At 43.0% G+C, this 21,799-nt stretch overlaps 1 protein-coding gene across 2 annotated transcripts in view; it reads left to right on the top strand.

Annotated features, from left to right (window-relative positions):
- The first annotated feature begins 1,134 nt into the window (after nt 1–1,134).
- The window catches only part of TFAP2B (transcription factor AP-2 beta), a 34,362-nt gene continuing 13,697 nt past the window's right edge, over nt 1,135–21,799 (top strand). Inside the window, exons 1-6 of one of the 2 annotated variants that reach the window (XM_052809901.1) lie at nt 1,135–1,315; nt 2,058–2,286; nt 5,653–5,679; nt 6,899–7,357; nt 12,508–12,568; nt 20,440–20,659. In XM_052809901.1, coding sequence (XP_052665861.1) covers nt 2,206–2,286; nt 5,653–5,679; nt 6,899–7,357; nt 12,508–12,568; nt 20,440–20,659 — 848 coding nt within the window. In that variant the 5' untranslated portion in view covers nt 1,135–1,315; nt 2,058–2,205. The remainder of the gene's footprint in view (nt 1,316–2,057; nt 2,287–5,652; nt 5,680–6,898; nt 7,358–12,507; nt 12,569–20,439; nt 20,660–21,799) is intronic. The other variant, XM_052809902.1, reaches the window with a different exon arrangement.

Here is a 21,799-nt window from a genome sequence, read left to right as displayed (position 1 = left end):
TAGCTTCTTTTTTTTTCTCCCTTCCCCCAGCACGTAGACCATATTTAATTCAGGGTGCCACGAAATTGTAAAGCATTAGCTGTCACGAAGGACATTCACTCTGCCCTGTGCCAGCCTTCCAGGACATGACTCAAAGACTTTTAACAAAAGTGATGGCAAACTGTCCCTTTATGAGCCTGGTATTTTTCTAAGAGGGCCATTCAGATCTATAGATGCATGAGGGCGTGTGTGGGGTGGCTGCATGGGTATCTCTGCACATCCACATGCAAACAGCATACATCCTTTCTCCTTTTTCAGTATTTTTTACACTATTGCTTCGGTTGAAGTGGTCTGTCCAACCCACTCAAAGATGTGCCGCTTTCTCCTCCTCCTCTGTGCAGCGGTGGCTATGCTGAGAAAAAAAATAAAAAACTGCTTTAACAACTTCCAGCAAGACCGTTGTCCAGCTCCTCTTATAATATCTGGCTGTTATTTGCCTCTTGCCTTCTGAGGGTTGAGTTTTTAGAAGATGTACACTTTGAAATGGGGGGGGAGGGGGGAGAGGCTGAGGGGAAAAGGGATGAACTTATACTTTCTGCTTTAAATTGAGGCCAAAGCAAAGAGAAAAATAAAAGCCCACCCTTCCCACCAGCCAACCAAACACCACCAGAAGTGTGTCCTGATGAAGTTCTCTTCGTTTTCGAGATTATACATATATATATATAAAAGCGTCTTTACCTGTAAGACCTTTGAAAGTACAAAAGGCACTATGCACTTTCCCATAGGATCCCATGCAGAATAACAAAGATTTGTAGGAACCTTATAGACAGAGCTTGAAGTTTCCAGAGACAGGATCTCGAATTTAGAAACACCTTCTTTCTCTCTGTCTCTCTGCCTCTGTGTGTCTCTTTTTTTTTCCCTTCCCTCCCCCCCCCCCAACTCCGATGCACCAGCCCACTGCAAAGCTCAATTGTTTCCTTTCAAAGGCAGAGATGGGCTCTGCTCGCCTGCAGAATAGGTCGCCTCTTTGCGGTACAACGTGTTAAAAAAAAAAAAAAAAAAAAAAAAAACGGACAATGCGAAGGAAGGTTTGCCTGGGGAAAAAAAAAAAAAAATAAAGGTTAAAAATGGTCCAACTCCTCCTCTCCCCTTCCAAACCGAGGGCTACCCGGGAAAAGCACAAATGCAACTCTGTTTTTAATCGTTTTCAGAAAGTAGCTAATCGCTATTCAAATGTGTGCAGAGAAGGGTTTGCTAAACTCTTTCTTTTTCTTTTCTTTCTTTTTTTCAGAGAAAGTGTTTCCAAGTTATAAAATATACAGTCCAAGTCTGAAGTGTGAGGCTTTCAAATGAAAATCACTGATCTAAATTTACTCCTTTTAGATTTGCTTGAATGTGCTTGATGAGACGCTGGTTTGGTTTTTTACTGCATATGAGAGGATAATTTCTGGACATGTAAATAAAAGCATATTGCATGCGGGGAAAAGCGTAATATCTCGTTGTAAATGATGAATCGCCTCGTGCAGAGGCAACCTATTCTTTATTTTAATATAAATAGGATCGAAAAAATATTCATTAATTTCTCTATTCTCTCTCTCTCTCTCTCTATCTATCCATCCATCTATCTATCCATCTGCTAAAATAGCGGATATACGCACTATATAGTATGTATATTTGATCACTGTATATCCACGTATATATGTGTAGATGTATAAATATCTACACAAATGTGCATTTATATACACTCCTATATAAATTGATCAGGTATACATGCATATGTAATGTGTAGTATACATGTGCCTACATATGCAAGAATATATATAATTTACATATATAAATGCGTCAATTTATATATGTCTGTACACGGAAAAAGTTGTGTGTTCGGAGATATATATGTGTATATGTGCATGTATATGTACGCCTGTGTATGTGTAACTGCGTATATGTATATATCTTTATATGCCTGCATATAAGTCTAAGTCTATATATGTGTGTATATGTATATATATAGTCACATATATGTCTGTAGATATATGTAACTATGTAACAGAATGTTTTTTACTATCCGATTGAGGTAGACTTCTGCAGCCTATTGTTTCAGACAACAGATATAAGTTGCGATGGAAGAGGAACGTCGGATTTGGTGTCTGTCCCCCATTTCCAATTATAGATGGATCATTACAGACAGAGAAGTACTGAGAATCCAGACATCTGCTCTTCACATGAATGCACTCACCTCCTAGAGAACAGCCTGCCATCATGCTCTGGAAACTGGTTGAAAATGTCAAGTATGAAGATATCTATGAGGTGAGTATATAATATGCATATGAGTAAGAGAGTATATGTATATTTAAATATACATCTAGTATATAGATACAGGCATGACTCTATAATACATACATAGCTCTACATCTACATATAGGCAGATATAGAGACGCATACACCAACACACACAAGTATAGAGACGGGAAACCAAGAGTAAATGCTTAAATGCTTATTTATTTGCATATTTGTATTCAGCATGCCAAGTCCTTAACTTTTTTCTTTTTCTTTTTTTTTTTTTTCATGGAAAAGCTGTTTGATGCGATTTAAAACATCAAAGAAATGATCTGGGGGTTGGAATGAGGCAACTTAAAGGCAAGAGTTTGATTGTTTAGACCTCGAATTAAATATAATTCGATTAAATATGGACAAATGTCGAGAGAAAAAAAGCTGAAAATAGAAGAGAAACACATTGTCGTATTCAGGGACTGGATACATTTCTTTCCTTTCTTTCCTTTATTTTTTTTATTTTGCAATTCCAAGCTAAGCTCAACCTGAATTTGGATTTTTTTTTCTTTTTCTTGTTTTCACAATCGGATACGTTTTTTACGACTTTTTATTTCTATATACCAATAGGTAAGATGTGCATGTATACATACACTCGCACTCATTAAGCGGCACATACACACATTCTTGCACGTATGTGCGTACACACACCCGAACCGATACATTCAAAGGCAGCTCCGCATAGTCCGCGGAGACGAAAAGTTGTGTGCTTTATTCAGACCTCCTCGTTATTTTCGAGGTCCAAAAGCAGATCAAGAAAGGAGAAACAAACAGACAAAAAAAAAAAAAATCACAGCGTAAACACCGCGAAACCTTTCTTAATTTTGCACGATTTCCTGAGCCGGATCTTTCCCAAACGGGCTCCGCGAATATGCATTTCTTGTAAGTTAACCAGCCTGCTTGATTTGCTCCGAAACGGGGAAAAAAAAAAACAACCAAAAAGAAATGCGTAAGGAAAGGCGTTTTGCAAGATTATCTTTTCATTTTAATTATTTTTTTTTATTTGTAGTTTTTAATTTGGAGCGGGGCGGGGGGGGGGGGTATTTGCACGGCCATGGCGAGGAGAAATTTTCAAAAGGGCGCAATTCTGCAGCCCCAGCGCGGGGGCTGAGCCGTGGGGAGGCGGCTGGGTAAGGGCAGGGACCGGGTGCGGGCAGGAGCCGGGGACGGAGCCGGGGACGGAGCCGGGGACGGAGCCGGGGACCGGGAGCGCAGCCCGGGGAAGCGCCGTCGGGGCCGCGCCGGTGCCAGCTCTCCCCTCCGGGAGCTCGTTCGCACTTACAGCGAGAAAACTCCCGGGAAAAAAGGGGAGAAAAAGGCAGAAGGGGAGGGCAGAGAGGAAAGGACGGGCTGGAGGGAAGCGGGGAAGGGATCCGCCGGTTGCGGGGGAGCAAAGTCGGCGCTCCCCAAAAGCTGCCGTCAGGCTAATTATCAACCCCCAGCTATATGCAGAATGAGCACAGCCCGGCGTGTGTATGTGTGTGTGTGTGTCCGTCGGTGTGTCCGTCCCGCCGGCGCTCCCCAGCCCGCTGAGCCCTCGCTGCTTTTCCCTCGCCATCCCCAGGCACAGCCCGGCCATTGTCTGTGCCCGCAGCAGCAGGCGACAAAACATCTCCCCTCCCTGGCCAGCGAGGTCGGGGAATGTCGGGGATTTGGGGTTGGGTTGGGGTTTTTTTTGGTTTGCGTTTGGGTTCTTGGGGGTTTTTTTCCCACCCTCCTTTTGAAGGGGATTTGCGTTTTACGGACACTCGTGTTTCTAGATTGCCGTGGGAGAGAGGCAGAGTTGGCAGAGCGGTTGGGTGGGATTTGGCTGCGGGCAGGGTATACCCTAGCTTGGGGGTGCGCTCCAAGACATTTTGTAACGTGGAGCCTTAAAAAAAAAAGAAAAAAAAATATTGTTGTTGATTTTTTTTTTTTAAGACCTGAAGCCCCCTAGATTTATCTCGAAAAAAAATGTTTCTCTCTCTTCTTTCCGATGTATAGTTAACACCACGATGGTAGAGGCGTCTCAGCCACTTGAACGGAATCTGTTCCTAAAACAAAAGTGTGTGTGTGTGTGTGCGTGTGTGTGCTGGGGGGGGCTGCTGTGGGAAGTGTGAGTCTATTTAGGAAGGAACGTAAGTTGAACTTTAACAGAAATGGCAGACAGTCCAGTTGAACGGGTTCCTGCAACATCAAAAAGGTTTTATATCGCCCCTGGCTTTGCCTCAAAACTATGAATTTACTATCCTTTAAAATTCACTGCATACATTTTACATTTGGGTGAAAATCGGGAGATATATGTACATATATATTTATTTTTTTCATACCGGGCGGGAGGAGCAGGATTCAGAAAAAAAGTGGAGCCCAGCTTAGCGCAGATTCAAGTATTTATTCGGCTATTGCGAATAAATACGATCTGTAACATGCACCAGAAGGGCTTAATCTTCGCTGTAAATAGACATATATTACAGTGACTGCACATTTCTTCTTCCATTTCTTAAAAAAAAAAAAAAGGGAAGGATTAGAAAAGCCTCTTTTCCGTCATTATTTGTTTAAAAAAAAAACAAACCAAAACAACTGCAGGAACAAAAGCACCAAAGGCAATCAATTCCTCGTATTAGGAATGTATAATTAAATGTAAAAAAAAAAAAAGGAAATATGGTTTTTTCTTCTTCTTCGCCTCTAGCACTGCTTCATCTCACTTCCTTGCTCCAGCTCAGCAGTGTCTTCTTTCCTCATCTTCCTCCGCTCGAGTTAATTGAAGTTATGCCTCTTCCTTGCTAAACTTTTTCCCCCCTCTCCCTCTCCCCAAACTCTGCCTCTGCCAGCCCCCCTCGTCTGATTACATCTAGTAATTCTCCACTGAATGAACGTCATTTACAATAGTAGGGGAGCTCTCGAGCTGGCTGCCAGCTTCACGCTCCATTTGGTCCTGCATTCTCCCTTTAAAGTAGTCGTGTAATATTAATAGTCATGAATATCAATTATTATGAGGCGGTGTAGAGAAGGAAAGGGAGGAAGGGGTAGCGGAGCAGTCTGAGCCTAGCCTTGGGTTGAAGAGGATTGTATTTGGGAGCTCAAAGGAAAAAAAAAAAAAAAGGGAAAAAAAAAAAAACAACAGAGAGGGAGGGGTAAATCATATATGTAGATAGAGGTTTCCAGGCTCGGTTTTGGGGGCATTGGTCTTTTTTTTTTTTTCTTTTCTTTTTTTTTTTTTTGATGGATAGACTTCGAAATATCTCAAGCTGTTCTCCTGTGTCCAACACGTCCCTTTGCAGATCTCCTTGATATTTTTCCCTCCAATTATTAGTATTATCACCATTATTTTATTTTTAGCTATTACAAGACTTTTTTTATTTCCAGATGTTAGTCCACACCTATTCCGCCATGGTGAGTTTGGATCCATGTTGTACTAGAATTGCATGTTCTCTCTCTCTCTCTCGATCTGTTGTCTCTCTCTCTCCCTCTCTCTCTCTTTTTAAACGCCTTTGGCTTGGTAATTTAGCACAATAATTGGAGGAGGCTTGCAGCTGCTTCTCCCTTTTTGCATTGTGTGTTCTCGATTTGAGCTAGGGGAGTTTGGGGGGAGAGCAGGGGAAAAAAAAACTTTTTTTCCTTTTTTTTTTTTTTTTAACCATGTGTGCCATTGCTTGTGGGGTTTTGAGCTACACTTTGTGGAACAGATATTTTTCTTGTTTACTTTTAGCCTCGCAGCTTCAGCGCGATGGAGTTGGACAAAACTCCTCTCCCACCTTTTCTCTGAAGCCTCCACACACTCCCCCCCCCCCCACGTCCCCCCACACACCCCAAAGACTTTTCATTACAATTAACCCCCACCCCATTCTCCGGAATATAACACTGGAAAAGGAGACAAAAGACACTGGAAGTTGCTGCAGAAATCATAGCGACTGGATTTGTTCAGTACCGATGTTTCATTTTTACTTTATTTGATTATTTTTTTTTTCTTTTTAAAGGGGTGGACTTTCTTTATACAAAGAGCCCCCTTGATTTTTATTTTGTTTTTGTTTTTTTTTTCCAAGTCCTTTTTCGCACAACTTCTTACCTCGGAGTCCTCCGAGAAGTGCAACTTTCTTTTTGGTCTTTTCCAGGTGAAGATGGGTTGGTGATTTTGAGTTTCAGGACTTCAGCAGAGGGTATAAACAGATGTTTGGAAACTTTAGGCAGGACAAGGGGTGGGTTGTTCGGAAGGATGGGTGGCTTGGGGCTTCTTACTTTTGCATTTTCTTTTTTTTTTTTACCTTTGGTTTTATTTGGGGGGCTGCTGGAGGGGGAATCGTATTACTGGACTGAAGTCACAGATCACACACGCATACGGAGCACTAGTCCTACATTTTTAATTCTGACATTTAGCATTTCTCCCTCACACTCCCCCCTTCCACCTCCTTGCTAGTTACTGGGAATAGACAGGATCTGGGTGCAAAGCGCTGGAACATTTCTAATCCGTGGCGGGGAAGGGGGCACATCCGAACCCTAGTTCACAGCTGCTGACATTTGTAATTTATTTTATTTTGGGGTGGGTTTGTGCTCCTTTTTTTTTTTTTTTAAAAGGTCCTCTTTTTTTGTTGTTCTTATTTCATTCTGCTTGTAGGACCGGCATGATGGAGTGCCCAGCCACAGTTCCAGGCTGTCCCAGCTGGGATCCGTCTCGCAGGGACCCTACTCCAGCGCTCCTCCGCTCTCTCACACCCCATCCTCGGATTTCCAGCCGCCTTATTTCCCACCCCCCTACCAGCCTCTTCCTTACCACCAAAGCCAGGACCCTTACTCCCATGTCAATGACCCCTACTCCCTAAACCCCTTGCATCAACCCCAGCAGCACCCCTGGGGACAGAGGCAGAGGCAAGAGGTGGGATCAGAAACGGGGTCACTGCTGCCACAGCCTCGGGCCGCCCTGCCCCAGCTCTCGGGACTGGACCCCAGGCGGGACTACCACTCTGTAAGGAGGCCAGACGTCCTCCTGCATTCAGCTCACCATGGCCTTGACTCCGGCATGGGGGACAGCCTTTCTCTGCATGGCATCGGACACCCAGGGATGGAGGAGGTCCAGGTAAGGCACCGCGTTTCTTTCTCCTGGGCGATGCAGATGCTGCCTTCCAGGTTGGAGCCCCCCATCCCTCAGCAATATTCGGGGGGTTTACCATCCTTTTTCCGCACTGGGATTCAAGTTGTGATACTCCCCCTCCCTCGCCTTTTCTTTTCTTTTCTTTTCTTTTTTTTTTTTAAAGAGAAGTTATTTCATCGCTGTCACGCACAGGCTCAGCTTTGTAAACCCTCCCCTACATGGCAAGCCAGCAGAGTGCAGGGGGAAGGCAGACATACTGCTCTAAATATTCCACGTGTTTCAAAAGCTGGCAGAGTTTAAGCCTGGCTTTTCGAATTCCAGTTATTTCCCATGCAATCTCAGCTCCCCCCCTCCCCCCACCCCAAACCAATTTCCTGCAGTTCAGGGATTTTGATGAAACTGTCAAATTACTACATTTTTCATCCGGGAGGGAGGGAAAATATAAACAAAACCCAAACCAGAAGCAATAACCGGTGATCAGCCCCCCCCCCCCTTTTTTTTTTAAGTATAATTGGTAGGGTAGCACTGATTTTAAATAGTTTTATTCCCTCTTTTGGGTAACAAAGGAGTTTCACCGGGCTCAAAGCACAGTGTTTCCCAGCCTTCTCCCATCCCACGCGAAACTCATCATCACGTGTTATTTTCTAAAAACAGAAAGGCCCTTAACAGCTTCGGTGCTGGGGTGGTTTGTACCTTGTTAAAGCAGGGGATGGCCAACGGTGGGGACCCCCGAGCCGGGGGCTGGAGCTTCCCGGGGCCAGGTCCTGCATCAGGCTTTACTAGTCGGGATTTGGGGGTTCCCCTCCATTCCTCCCCCCCCCCCTCAAATCTATGTATCATATATATGTATATATAATTAGACTTGGGATAAATAAAGATCTGGACTACTGGATGAAATACGGACTTCAAAGTTACAGAAAGGGGAAAAGAAAGGAGAAGAGAGGAGGTTGGGAAGGGAAAAAAAAAAAAATAGCCCTGAAAAAGGATCCTGCTGAACATTATACGAATCAGCGGCGGAGAAGCGGGGGGGCCGTATTGCCTTGGCTTGAGGCTTGTTTTAGGGCTTCACGGGAAAATCGGCGAGCTTTGCTGGGGCGAGTTGCTTTAGAAATAGAAAGGTTTTTCTGGTTGGATTTGCTCCTGCCTCCGAGCTCAGTGGCCGTCGGGTCGCTGATTTCTGCGTGTTTCCAAGCTGCTTTTGAGACCTGGGGGCAGCCCCTGACCCCCACGGGCACGATGCTCAGGTCTCGTCTCGCATTCCTGGCTCAGACAAACTGGCTTGCAGGTCAAGGCGAGTTTTACCTCTGTGAATGCAGAAAGGGGATCGCTCTCTTTCTTTCTCTCTACGACCGATAGACGTTAAGTACTGTTTGTGCTTTGATATTTACACTTTCCCCGAAGAAAAGCCGGTAATTGTTTGCTCTTGTGAGAAAGAGAGAGAGAGGAGAGGTGAAGGAAAGGGAAAGAGCTAAAAAAGAGAGGAAAAGAAGAAAAATATAAAGGGGAGAAAAGAGTGAAAAGAAAGAGAAAGAAAAAGGAGAAAACGGAGAGAAAGGAGGCGACAGGAGAAGGGAGAGAGCAGAAAGGGGGAGAGAGAAAGAGAGGGGGAGAGGGAGAAAGGGAGAAGGGGAGACATAAAGAAAGAAGGAAGGAAGGAGGGAAAAGGAAAGAAGGAAGAGTCCTGCTCAGCTCAGATAAAGCAGCTCTCCCTCCGTTTTCCAATAAAACAGCCCTTCTGCGGGCAGAGCGCAGCACTCCCGGAAAGTGCGTCCCACCGACGGCTCCGAGCGCAGCGGCACGTCCCGCCGCCACCCGCGGGCCGGGGCCGGGGCTGGGGCTGGGGCCGGGATGCGATTCGGTGGGGATGGGATGGGATGGGGATGGGATGGGGATGGGCCGGGGCAGACGAGGCTGTGGGTCAGCAGGGCGGGGGTTCTTGTTTTGGGGTGCTGACGTCGCGGGAAATGGAAGAGGCCTTTTCTTTCTAAAAGTTTGGTCTCAGGCTGGGGGAGGAGGGGAAGAGGGAGAGGAGGGTATCCCAAGGAGAAACACGTGAAGGAGGAAGTGTCCAACTGTAAGTTAACACAGGCAGGAGGGAAAGCAGCCCAGTACTCGCTCCTACCGTTCAGCATTTTCTATTCTTGTCCCCCCATTAGTGACAGATGAAGTTGGGCAGTTTCCCACCCTGATTTTTAATATGGATTTATCCTAGATTCAAGGAATCCCTTCCAGCTACAGGGATTTCTGCTTAGGCGACATATACTTATTATCCACGAACACTAGAGAAACTTACCAGGAAGGATCCCAAATATTATTTTTTGTTCCTTTTTTGGTAGTCCAAAAAGTTGAACTGATATCTAGGTACATAGTTGGATAAAGATGTGTCTCTTTGCTTTATCTTATGCATATCTGATCAAATACGTGCTGTGAGAATGGGTTGGCCTGACAAGGGAGAGTGAGACAGAGAGAGAGAGTGCGTGACAGAAAGAAACAGTAGTTATTTTATAAACACCAAATCTAGGCCATGTGTGAGCCATTGTCCAGGGGTAGAATTAAGTGATTGTAACACGATAGCGCTCTGTTATTGTAAACAGGACGTATTGTATTGCTATTGCTGCCCTTTTCAAGAGGAATTTTCAATCTGCGATTTACAGCCCTCAGACAGGGAACAGAGAAGCCAAGACCTACTTATTGAAAACAAATTTGGATCATTTAATAGGGATTCTGAAAAACACCATTGCCACCCCAGTTGTTCTGGGGGGGGGGGGGGTTGTTTGGTTGTTTGGGTTGTTTTTTTCCCCCGGCTAGGCAAAAGTAGGGGTTTACTAGGAAAAGATAGGATAAAGAAAATAAACAGGGGGAAATCTAGGTTCTTTAAAGGCAAACAAAAAGCTCAGTCTTCAGGGGTTTTCCTCAGATATAGCCCTAGCTGTCGAATAAGGTGTATATATACGGTATAAAGGAAGCTCCTTGCTATCAGATTATTGGAGGAGGGGAGGGAGGGGAATCTTCCTCTCCAGATTTTCTAAGTATATTTGGAGACTCATCACCTTTCCCCTCCCTGCACACACACCTCCACTCCTCCTCCTCCTCCTCCTCACTCACACTGCCGGCCCCGCTCCTATGTGCTAGCTACAGACACGGAAAGTTAAGTTGCACCAAAACACGCAAGTCTCTTATAAAGTAACCCCTGGTATCACTTTTAACTAAAGAAGTCTAGTAATTAAAAGTCTGAGTTGTTTTTCCACGTTTCCGCATGCAGTCCTAATTAAATCTTTACGATCCTCTCTGTGACTATTAACTGCCAGCATGCTGAGCGAATATCCTGTACAAAAACCCAGCAGGAGGGCGTAATTAGATAGAAAATCAGACAGGAGTCTTCTCATTAACTACAACAACTAACCCACGTTGCTGATGGAGCGAGCGGAGTGCACGCACACACATAAAGCGTGTGCACAACCATCGACTCCAGAGATAAGGTGAGATAAGGAGGGGAAAAAAAAAAAAAAAAGAAAAGGAAAGATGGCGTTTCATATTTACCTCCAATTCTGTGCCATCGAGGAGCACCACGATGCACTCCAGCAGGCTGCAGGATTTGCTCATCATCCCTCTTTGGGAGCTGCTCAGGGAAAGGAGGGAAGACTTTGTAATTTTATTTTGTGCCCTTTAGGTATGTAGCCTATTGATTACGAGAGAGAGACACAGCCATGCACAAACACACGACAGAAGGAACCCACCGTGTGTGTGTGTGTGCTCGTTTGAGCCGGGATTCAGGGAAAATGAAAGGAAAGGTCTCATAGAAAATATTGTTCCGTCACATTTTTGGGAGATGTAATTTTCTCCTAAACCGTATTCCATCTTGAACGTCTCTGCTGAGCAGAGAGAGAGCCGGAGATAAGGGCTGGATCCGGATGAGCTCAGCCTTTCGGTGTAGCAAAGATAAAGTTAAAATAATAGGGAAGAAAATAATTGCTTTGCTGTAAAGATGTTTTCCTTACCAGGGAAAAAATGTGACAACTCCCCAAATATGCAATAACCTGGAAAAAACCCAAACCCTAGACAGTAATGAGAAAAATAAAATAATAAACCCAAGAAACCCACAGGTCCTCCCTTTCTCTGAAACCCAGAATTTACCCTAAAACGGAACCTGTCGTAATCCTGCAATAAATTGCTCTTATGACACCTCTTCTCTTTGGGAGACGATTTTGCTGTGCCGACCGCAGACTCAGCGGTAATTTTTGTTTGTTTGTTTGTTTTTGTGTATCCCACTTTCGTGTTGAGAAATGAAACCCAACATTTATTCTGTCCTCTGTGCCCGTCTTTGTTCTCTTCCCTGCTCAAGAAGTTAATGCCATAATAACAGGTGTGCTCCTAAGCGGGCTGGAAAGAAAGAAAGAAAAAAAAAAGGCAAAAAAAAAAAAAAAGGCTTTGAAAATGAGATCGGGAGACTTTTTCATGGATATTCCTGCTCCCCCCCTCCCCGTCCCCACTGATTCAGGACATGGAAGCAACCTCGGGAGCTGTAAATCTCTTTCTGCTTGTACCCTATACGATGTGGGCGTTGCGCTGCACTCCGAATTGCTCAGGCTTTAATTAAAAGTCCATAATGTAAACTATTATATATAAAAAGTAAATGGCCCTTGAATTATTAAGATGTAGCAGGGTTACACAAACAAACAAAACCAAACCAAACCAAAAAAAAAAAAAAAGGAGGGAGGGGGAGGAAAGGGGAGGGAGAATTTAAGTTGTCCTTAATCGTGTTCATTTATGTCATGCCATAGATCTTGCAGATGTTGCCAAATTGCCAGATTTTCAAAGGAAGAAATATAAAGCTTTATCGAATGCAAAGAAGTCTATGTGATATCTATGTTTTATAAGATAACAAAACCAGTATTGCACCCCATATGCTTCACACCTCTTTTTTTATTAGAAGACTATATAATTTGTAAGAATTTCATTTCCTTGTCGATTTGGGGGAATAATAATAACAATAATAGTAGTAAAAAAAATCCCTCCTCCCCTAGTGAATTAATATAAATGGAAATAACAGAAACTCCAGTTTGGAATGACATGATTTATGTACGCGATTCTTTAATATCCAGTCAATTTGAATAGTGATGTTTTTATATCCACAGTCAGTTGAAGATGCCAATAACAGCGGTATGAACTTATTGGACCAGTCTGTCATTAAAAAAGGTATGGATTATTCCAACAAGCTAGACAAACTTTTACTGTGTAGCAATATCTTCATGATATATTTTTACTTTGGGGCAATTAATTTATCCGGGAAGCAGGCATACATGGCAGCAAGATGAATAGTTGATTGGATCGGCAGATAGAGCGAAGGGAAAAGGAGAGAGATGTGAAAGGAAAAGTTGATATCCCTCCTCCCCCGTCCTTCAAAGGGTTTAATTACACAAATGCTCTCTCATGGAGCACCCCATGCCCAAATGCAGTTTCCACGGGCCCCCTCCTCTTCCTCCCCCCCCCCCCCAATAGTCCTCGATGGGGACCCCTTGGCTTTTAATGGGGGAAGGGGGTTGATTCCCTTTGGGGGCTTAAATGCATTTCTCAGGAGAATCAGACGTGAAGGGGAGAGAAAGAAATGCCTATGGAGAGGCAGCCCCGACTTCTTTCCCCCCTTCCTCCAAGAATCCCCCCTTCCCCATCCCCATTTTTTAAATCTTTCTACATATGCGCACATGATTTAGTGTAACTGCAGAATCACCCCATACTGTTAAAGGGAATGTGATATTAACAAATGTTTGCAGTCTCTTGTACAGCTGTAAGCAAAATAATTAACTAATTAAACTAATTAAATGTAATTACAATAACTCATTTTGGGCGTATTGCAGCTGCTTAATTTTTTTACATTTCTCTGACAGTCACTCGAAGATGCTTGGCGATTAGTGTTGTGTTATGCTGATAGACATTAAACAGATCACACACTGCAAATGTAGGAAAAGCTATCTTTAATTATCTAAGGAGTTTCTATTTCTAGATTCAATTTTAAGTACCAGAGATGAGGCTTAGAAATGTTGTCCCTTATGCTTACTATCAACAGCACTTATCTCCAGGACCTTATTATTTGTCAAATGCACACAAATACTTTAATAGAGATGATCTTCTAGGATGTAAAGCAAATTAACAGGGAGAGTGTTTATTTAAAATGTGTTCAAGGCAGCATGAGGTCCTTCCGTGTATTTATTGTTTTTTAATTCAAATCCTCGTGTACAGTCTCTCACACACACACACGATCAAGCTCTAGTTATTTGAGGGAGGACAGATGAAAACTTGAAGACCATTTGGCAGCATCATTTATGACCACCGGTTGAAAAACCGAAGGTAGTTTTGAGAAACAGAAAATTACTTACCTTAAACAAAAAAAAAAAACCAAACCAAACCAAAACAAAAAAGTTGTTTCTCCTGGTTTAGTTCAGCTTGAATGTTTAGCAGGTTTTGTGCTCTAGGTCTGTAACCTGATGGCTTCTGGTTGTATTTTTCTCTTTTTTTTTTCTCACTTTCCCTCCCCGCTCCTCCCCTCCCCACCCCCACTTGACACCTCATACACGATGTTTCCTCTTGGGTGTATTTGATTAATTGGTGCTTGATTTGTGGTTGAGAGACTCCTTCCTAACGTTGCTCCGTGCTCGCCTTTTGCTTTCGCAATCTGGTTTTTTTTTTTTTCACAGAACACTCTTTTCTTGGTCACCCAGTCCAAAATACTCTTTTTTACTCCCTTTTTCCCTCTGTCTGTGTCTCTCCCTCCTTCAGATGGCGAGGACAGCAGAGATATTTAATGTGCATGCTGGGTGCTACAGTTAGATAGCGAAGAGCACTAAAATGGGAATGTTAATGGTTATATGTATTAGGTACAGATTTAGGTGTGCTTCTTGTGCACGGGCACTGCAACGGCCCCAGGTCGAGCAGCTGCCGCCTATAGAGACCCAGTCCATATAGGTGGGATTACATGTGCCTGTTTGCAGCCATAGGAAGAGATATTCCCAGTTTATCCATGATGAACAGGATACATATGCCCTTTGGAAATTAGGTTACTAAACCCTATCCTGAGATTCTTCTGCAACTGTTTTAAAGTCAATGTAGCAGTATTTTCTTCCTTGGAAGTAATGCTGAGCTCTAAGAAACTTTCCAGCATAAAGGAATATTGTGAGCTCAGTGTCTTTTTGCGCAGCGAGTTTCCTGGGTGCGGAGGAAGAGAAATGGGTAATAAATAGTAGGTCACATTTGTGGCAGACAATATTTAATCAGGACGAGAGAAGGAGCAACACAGAGAGGGTTCAGTATCAATTTCGCTTTGTTCCCTGCAGTTTGTAGCTGTGAGGATGTACTTTGAAGTAAGAATAAGTTATTTAAACTCTGCAAGTCATTATTGCAGGCGGATGGCATAGATAGACAGATAGGTATTGACTGATTTTTGTGCAGTGGAGCACTCCCCGTGATACATATTTGCTAGACGAGGGTTGGAGGGGGTCTACTTCACCAAAGCCTAGTTTAGTGCCTAAAATGCTTTAATTACATCACAGTGGGAAAAGCATGCTGTGGACTTGAAGTCTAAACTTCATTATATCATCCAGACTGTAAGTGTCTGTTTCTTTGTGGTCTTTGAGGCCTGCAGAGGGAATTATCTGTCTATGCAAAAGGATTGCCAAAAATATTAAGGAAATTATATAGGGATTCATACACGGCTATCGATTTATCTCGCGTATCGATCCCGCGCAATAGATTACATATACACAGTCTCTTGTTATGTTTGCTATCTGAGCTTACTTGACATTTCTGAAGTAATTTAGTTAAGAGGAAATGAGTTGTTCCCAGTAGAGAGAGCAAACGAGTGGAGTGAAGGTAGCCAGCGTGATAAATGGCTCTTTCATTTGGAGATCTCCAGAGCTCGTTTAAGGCTAATTTTCTGTATTAGCCCCCTTTGAGCTATTAATGCAATAGGCAGGGACCGTGGCCCCTCGTCTCTTAGCTGCCCCATTAGAGCGAGCATTAAGCTACCAAGCCTGAACTCTACTGTGGTGGTGGTGGTGGTGGCGGTGAAATAATGAAAGGTGCTTTTTAAACTCCCCTAATCTAAACTGGCAGAGGGTGGTTAATACGATTTGAAGGGGAATGGTCAATGAACAATCAATAAACTAATAATGGGAAGGATGCGGTACATTAACAGTCTAAAAATCCAACGAGACATTAAAAAATCATCGTTAACTCCTAGTTCCATTAAGATTTGGGTGGTGGCAGTGGGAGGGAGCCAGATAAATCATCAAGATGATAATAATCACCAAGAGCATTAATACCAGATTTAACTCGGCTTTGAGAGCTTACCGGCTGCACGTTTTGAGGCCTTTCCCTCGATTTCTGCTGAAATGAAGGGAAGGTTTTCCGTGTGTCAGGAATAAAAGATCGAGTCCCCTTGTCAGCTGCTCATCTGAAATTTGCTTGGCACCGTCTATGGCGAAAGAAGTTGTCCTCCTGCAAAATCTTGCGTGGCCCGAGTCCCAAGTTAATTTTTTGTGACTCTGGGGCACGGTCAGTGACCTTAAAATGATCCTGATGTATTTATTTACTTTCAGCTGTTTCTGACCATCGTCTGCACACATCTGATTTAGCACGAAAGGCCAGTTTAACCCTAACACCTTAATTAATCGTCTTGCAAACACGCTCTATTGTTCACGCTATTTTAAAGGAGCACACGAAAGGAGGTGTCTTAACATTTTTTTCAACTCCTAATAATACAGCATGAGATTCCTCCCCACCTCTTCTAGAAGTATCCGGATAAATGATTAACTGAAACCCACTCTGGCCCCAGCTTTTCAGGTGCTAGATCTGGGAATCGGAGATGTTGCCTCGCTGCCACTCAGTTTCGTGCTTTTTCCTGGATTACCCATTGAACCTTATGCTCCCCTTTAATTGAATGCAAAACAATTTCGGGGGAATGAATTTCACTTTGAAATTTAGTCCCGGCTTTCAGGGGAAAGGGACTGCGGTGGAGGAGAGAGGGGAGGGGGGAAGAGGAGGAGACGAGAGGGACAGGAGGGAAGGGAACACGAATACACACTTTCTGTATTTGTTCATTAAAATTAAAATAAGAACCGTGTCTTTTACTGGCCATGGGTAAGACGCTGCCCCCGGACTTTCTAGGTTTGGCTACCAAGTCGGACCAAATCACCAGTTACAAGAAAGTCCTGTTGTTATAATGGACAAAGAACTTTTTACTCTTTTCAGGCCCAGTAGGCAGATAAAAAAAAGATTGGGAAGCAGTTCGATAGCTGATTAGTAAGAAGTTTGTCCATGACGTTTATTAGCAAGCAATATAAGAAACATTTCTGCTGATTGATTGTTTGATTGACTGATCGACTATCATATCATTCACCAGGGTTATTGCAACGATATCCATAGCTTTGAGCCTTGTTATTCAGCTATTTTCAGGACATAATTCTATTTATTTTTTTTATTTTTAGTGTTGCTAAAATGCCCTTTTATTTCCATTTCCTCTTGTACGCCTGCATTTCTGCGCATTTTCACGCGTTTGTGGAGAGCAACCCAACAGAGAACCACCACCACAAAAAACCAACCCCCCCACCAAAAAAACCCCACCAAAAAAACCCTAAGACTTAATGTATGCACAGAAAATTGTAAACATGTAAAGAACTGAAAGCTTCACGCTGAGTTTCGCCATGCTCCATTTCCCCACCATTTCCTGCTGTCGTTTTAAAGCGATCTCACTCATCTAGAGATCCCGTTTGCAGGAACAGTATGCTTATAATTACTAACAAATCAAGCGGCTACTGTTGCTCTCCCGGTTTATTGATAAGCTGAAGAGAAATGGAAGGGGGAGAAATGACAAAGAGGCTGGAAGGAACCACAGGAGGAGAAAGAAAGAGAGAAAGAAAGAAAGAAACGGAGAAAGGAGAGAGAAAGAGAGAGAGAGAAGGCAGAGATTTTGGAAGGGGGAATTATGTATTTGTGAGTGCTCACATTCACACAGCAAATACAGTTTGGGAGTGAAAGAAAATCGAACAGTTTCTGCTGGGGATAACAAAACCTAAATGGGATAAAGTTAAAGCAGAAGTGGTGGGGACGCTGCATATATACGTGTGTGTTATTCTGCATTATTTCAGCAGTTATGGCAATCCCTAACCAACTGGGAAAGTTGACATCGACTAAAAATATACTCTGCATTACAGTTTACACGCACGCAGGGATTTGGCATATGCAGCTGCACACACGGACGTGTATCTCTCTCCACACGTTATATTATCTCTGGTAATGTCTGGGCTATATCTGAAAAGCTATAGCCATGATAAACATATAGATATGATATAGATAGAGATAATTCATTCCATGGCAAACACTTTTTTGAGGCAGCATTAGGTAATTTACAGAAGATATAGAGCCTAGATAGAATACATCTCTCTGAAGCTATGAAATTGCAATAGATATGCTTACACCGCCTGGTAAGCTTCTAAAATGGGTTTAGAGTTATTAGACTCCAACTGATGGGGATGTTCATACGGTCATTTTCGGGGAGGCAGTGGTAGGAAGAAAAGCTGAGGAGCTCTCAGCATAACAGGGAAGGGAGCCAGCCTGCTTCCCAAAAGCAATTTGCAAGGGAAAAAAAAATACTGAGAACGTGAAAATCCATATTTCAAAGGTTAACTAATGTAATGAGTGCTCCAAAAGGCCAAAGCGAGTGTGGTGAGGTACATTTAAGCATTGCACGGGTCCCTCTCTCTTTAGTGAGTTTGGACTAAGATCAGATGTTCGTGGAATTGCTGCCTCTTGTTTAATTTCTCAGTTCACTGGACAGTGACCTGATAAACTGGTCACTAAATATAGCCACTGTAAAGGTGTACTCGAACCACTGAGCCCGTGTGTTTGTCCGAAGAAAAAATGCCAGTCATGAAAATCTGTCTGGTGGCACTGCTTTAATATCTTTTTTTTTTTTTTAAACTTTTTCTTGATGCTTTCTTTCGAGTGACGTTGCAGAACATCGTGCATGAAATAAGTGATATATCTCTGCATAATGGGGGAGGGAAGAGAGATATATTTTTTTCTGCCTGCCAGTACTACCTCTGATACCCCAAATGATTCTTTTCCTATAGAATCAATGGCAAAAAAAGGTCCTATTAATAGCAACGAAAGCAGGAGCGGGCCTCTAACTCTTTTATAACTGTTTCTGTGCCGTTCTCAAACTATTTGAAACCGCCTTTATGAGCTGCATAAAGTGCCTAACTAAAAATAATAGAGAAATAGGAATCCATTTCACTTTCTGATTCCCTGAAGTAAAGCCACTCAAAATAATTTGTTTATACTGGAGACTATATACAAGGCATATGAAGCAATACGTATATCTAAAATCGACATGCCTTTTGGTTTTTAGCTGTTACAGAGCTTTTATTGTGGGGGTCTGGTCTGGCAGTAGGAAATGATCTGTAATAAAAACAGTGAAACACGGTTGTGTCTATTCCATACACTGAGGTTATAAAATTGGCAATTGCCCAGTAGTTAGCACTTGGTAATATATTAGGATACCCGATCTTATTGTTTAGCAGCTCCAGACGACTTAAATATCCCCTCAACCCTAATGGTTTGATTCTCCAGATATGTTGCAAATAAACAGGGTTTTTATGACTTAACTGACATGTATTATAACTACCTAAATAGCTGGCATATGTGCATAATAGAACCCTATTATTTGCCGAATTGGTTTTGCAATTGATTGAGTGGAAATGGGAGACTGTGAAGTAGTATCTGCTCGACGAGGGTGTGTAATCAATTAGTATTCTCCTCTGAAACATGCCCGCTGGACTGCCAGGACTCTACCACCAGCAAACCCCCCCAATTTCGGAGTATATTTTCTATAAGGAAACGCGTGTTGCCGCGATTCCGAGAGGAAGCAGCAGTAGCAGCTGTCAGCTCTTATTAACTCCTGCATAAAACATACCTTAAGTACGGTTTGTTATCAATTACTTGCAGAAATGAAACAACTGGGAAAATGCAGCGAGGCTCCCTATAAATTAAAGTGATTGGTTGATTGATTAGAGCACCTGCTGTAAATCATAACACTTACAATTATGAGGGAGCTATTTAAGTTCATTTGTAAACAAAATTCATGTCACGGGGGAATTGCTCTCATTTTTAGTTTAGCCATTTTTTTTGTTTATTTCGGAGTGTGTCTGGTTGCTATTATAGGAATTTGTGCCTTATAGTCCCCTTGGTTACTCTCAAAATAACCTCACTAGTTCCTCAGAGAAAAGAAATATTCCCTTTTATCGTGGACAGAATGACATGTTTTTATTTTGTGTAGTTTCCCTTTATTGTTCTGTTTTGGTTTCCCCCCCCATAACTTCCTTTAAATACGTGTTACAGTAACGAGATCAGCTTTATTTAGGGGTGGGAGAGTTCCCACTACTTCACGGACAGCACAATATGACCAAGGTGGTGAATGCCATGGTTAGACCAGATTTTTTTTTTTTTCTCCTGGTGTTCATTTTTCTGAAGGAAAAGACTCATTTTATTTCATAAACCAGACTTAATAAAAACAAAAAGCAATAACAGAGCTGTCTTCTGGTTGCTGTATCCTCCAGCCTTGATACTTATTTAAGACAGCAACTCTCTTCGTGTAGTGAATTTATTCCTGGCTCAGCTTAGCAGTAATGGAAACATTAGCAAAAAAAGTAAATTTTCCTTTTTTTTTTCCCCTCCAGAAAGGCGCTGTCCGTTGTACAAAAGGCATCGGGGGGCTCTGGGTGAGACACAGGCTCAAACCCGAAAGTTGCCAGGTGCTTGCCAATATGTATTTTATTTCCCAATGATCAAACCCTGCATAGAGGCTGTACTGCACCACCCTTCTCTCCATCCATCATTCATGGAGCAATTTCCTAGAGGTTGGGGGAGCAGCACCCTTTAGGTTGCTGGAGGTAGCCAGAGATTCCAAATTCCCTTTCATTTTGCTGTTCTGTGCATGTCAGAGAGACTGTGGTTACCCTGTACTCCTTCGTGGCATGATGGTTTCTCTCTCCCCTCTTCCCCTTTTCTTTCTCCAGTTCCGGTTCCTCCAAAATCTGTTACTTCTTTGATGATGAATAAAGATGGCTTCCTGGGTGGAATATCAGTCAATACCGGAGAGGTGTTTTGCTCTGTACCTGGCCGCTTGTCTTTGCTTAGTTCAACTTCAAAGTATAAAGTAACTGTGGGAGAAGTTCAGAGACGCCTTTCTCCTCCAGAGTGTCTGAATGCATCCCTCCTAGGAGGAGTACTTAGAAGGTAAGAGGCTGGGGCGAGTGTGCGAACATGCCCATGTGTGGGCATCCATGCATGCACCAGAAATACTTGGTCAACGGTAAAGATGATTGCAAATACGCATTGATCTTACTGACGTAGCACGTGTGTGTAACGTTCAGGGTAAGGTGGAAATATGCTGTATTCGGGCATTGAGGTGAACATGTGGAGACCAGGGAAAGATTTGGCCTTGTACATTTTCTATCAAAGCATCCGAAAATGAAGGAACCGAGACAAGAAGTTTTTTCACTCTTGTACCTGCACACACTTTCTAGCTTTTCTCCTTCTCCTCACGCTTCTCTCTAAGCAAAAGGACGAAATAAAATGCCGTGATGGGCATGTTGCAGTTAGGTGTTGCAGGATGAGCCTGATGTATTTCAGGACCTGATGTATCTCTAGAGATTTCCTAGATAAATCCATGAGGTTTCCTCTATATGGCGATAACGATAAGGCAATTAACATGGTGTCACACAAGACATTGTTGAAATGGCAGGGGATTAATAGGCAACCTGTAAGGTAGGTAAGTACCCGACTAAAGAAAAGCCGTCAACAGATAGCTTTGAAAGTCAGAAACTTAGCGCTTCATCTAGAGAAGGTTGCTAGAGGAATTACTCACAGTTGGTCTTGAGGCCTTTGTCATTTAACTTTTGGTGCAAATCACCCACTAATGTCCTGGTGGATTTTGCTGAGGACCTCAAAATAGCCGGCATTATTGGTACTGAGGAAAAGGAGGAGCGAGGGATAACCTGGAGGCCTGGTTGCCACTCCATCACGTCAAGTGGGAGATTGTGCATTTAGGTACAAGCAACAAGAATTTAAGCGCCGAGGTCGTCAGCTGGAAAGACTAACAGGAGAAAGGCCTTTATCTTCTTGACAGTGACCGAAGGACTGTGAATTGTCCGTATGACTTGTCTGTAAGAAAGGTGAGCTAGGGCTCTATCTCTGGACAGAACAGGGAAGAAATCATGACATGGTATAAGGTACCAGTTCACTCAAGCCAATGGAGAGCTGAGAGGGGATAAGGCTTCATTTTCTACACGTGAGGTATACGTCGGACTGGAAAATAAAGCACAACTTCGAGACAGAAACAAATGCAATTAATTTGGCCCTGAAAAAATTTCAGAT

The sequence above is a fragment of the Harpia harpyja genome, chromosome 15 (assembly GCF_026419915.1).
Source record: "Harpia harpyja isolate bHarHar1 chromosome 15, bHarHar1 primary haplotype, whole genome shotgun sequence".
NCBI classification, from domain to species: domain Eukaryota; kingdom Metazoa; phylum Chordata; class Aves; order Accipitriformes; family Accipitridae; genus Harpia; species Harpia harpyja.
This window is presented reverse-complemented; position numbering and strand designations above follow the sequence as displayed.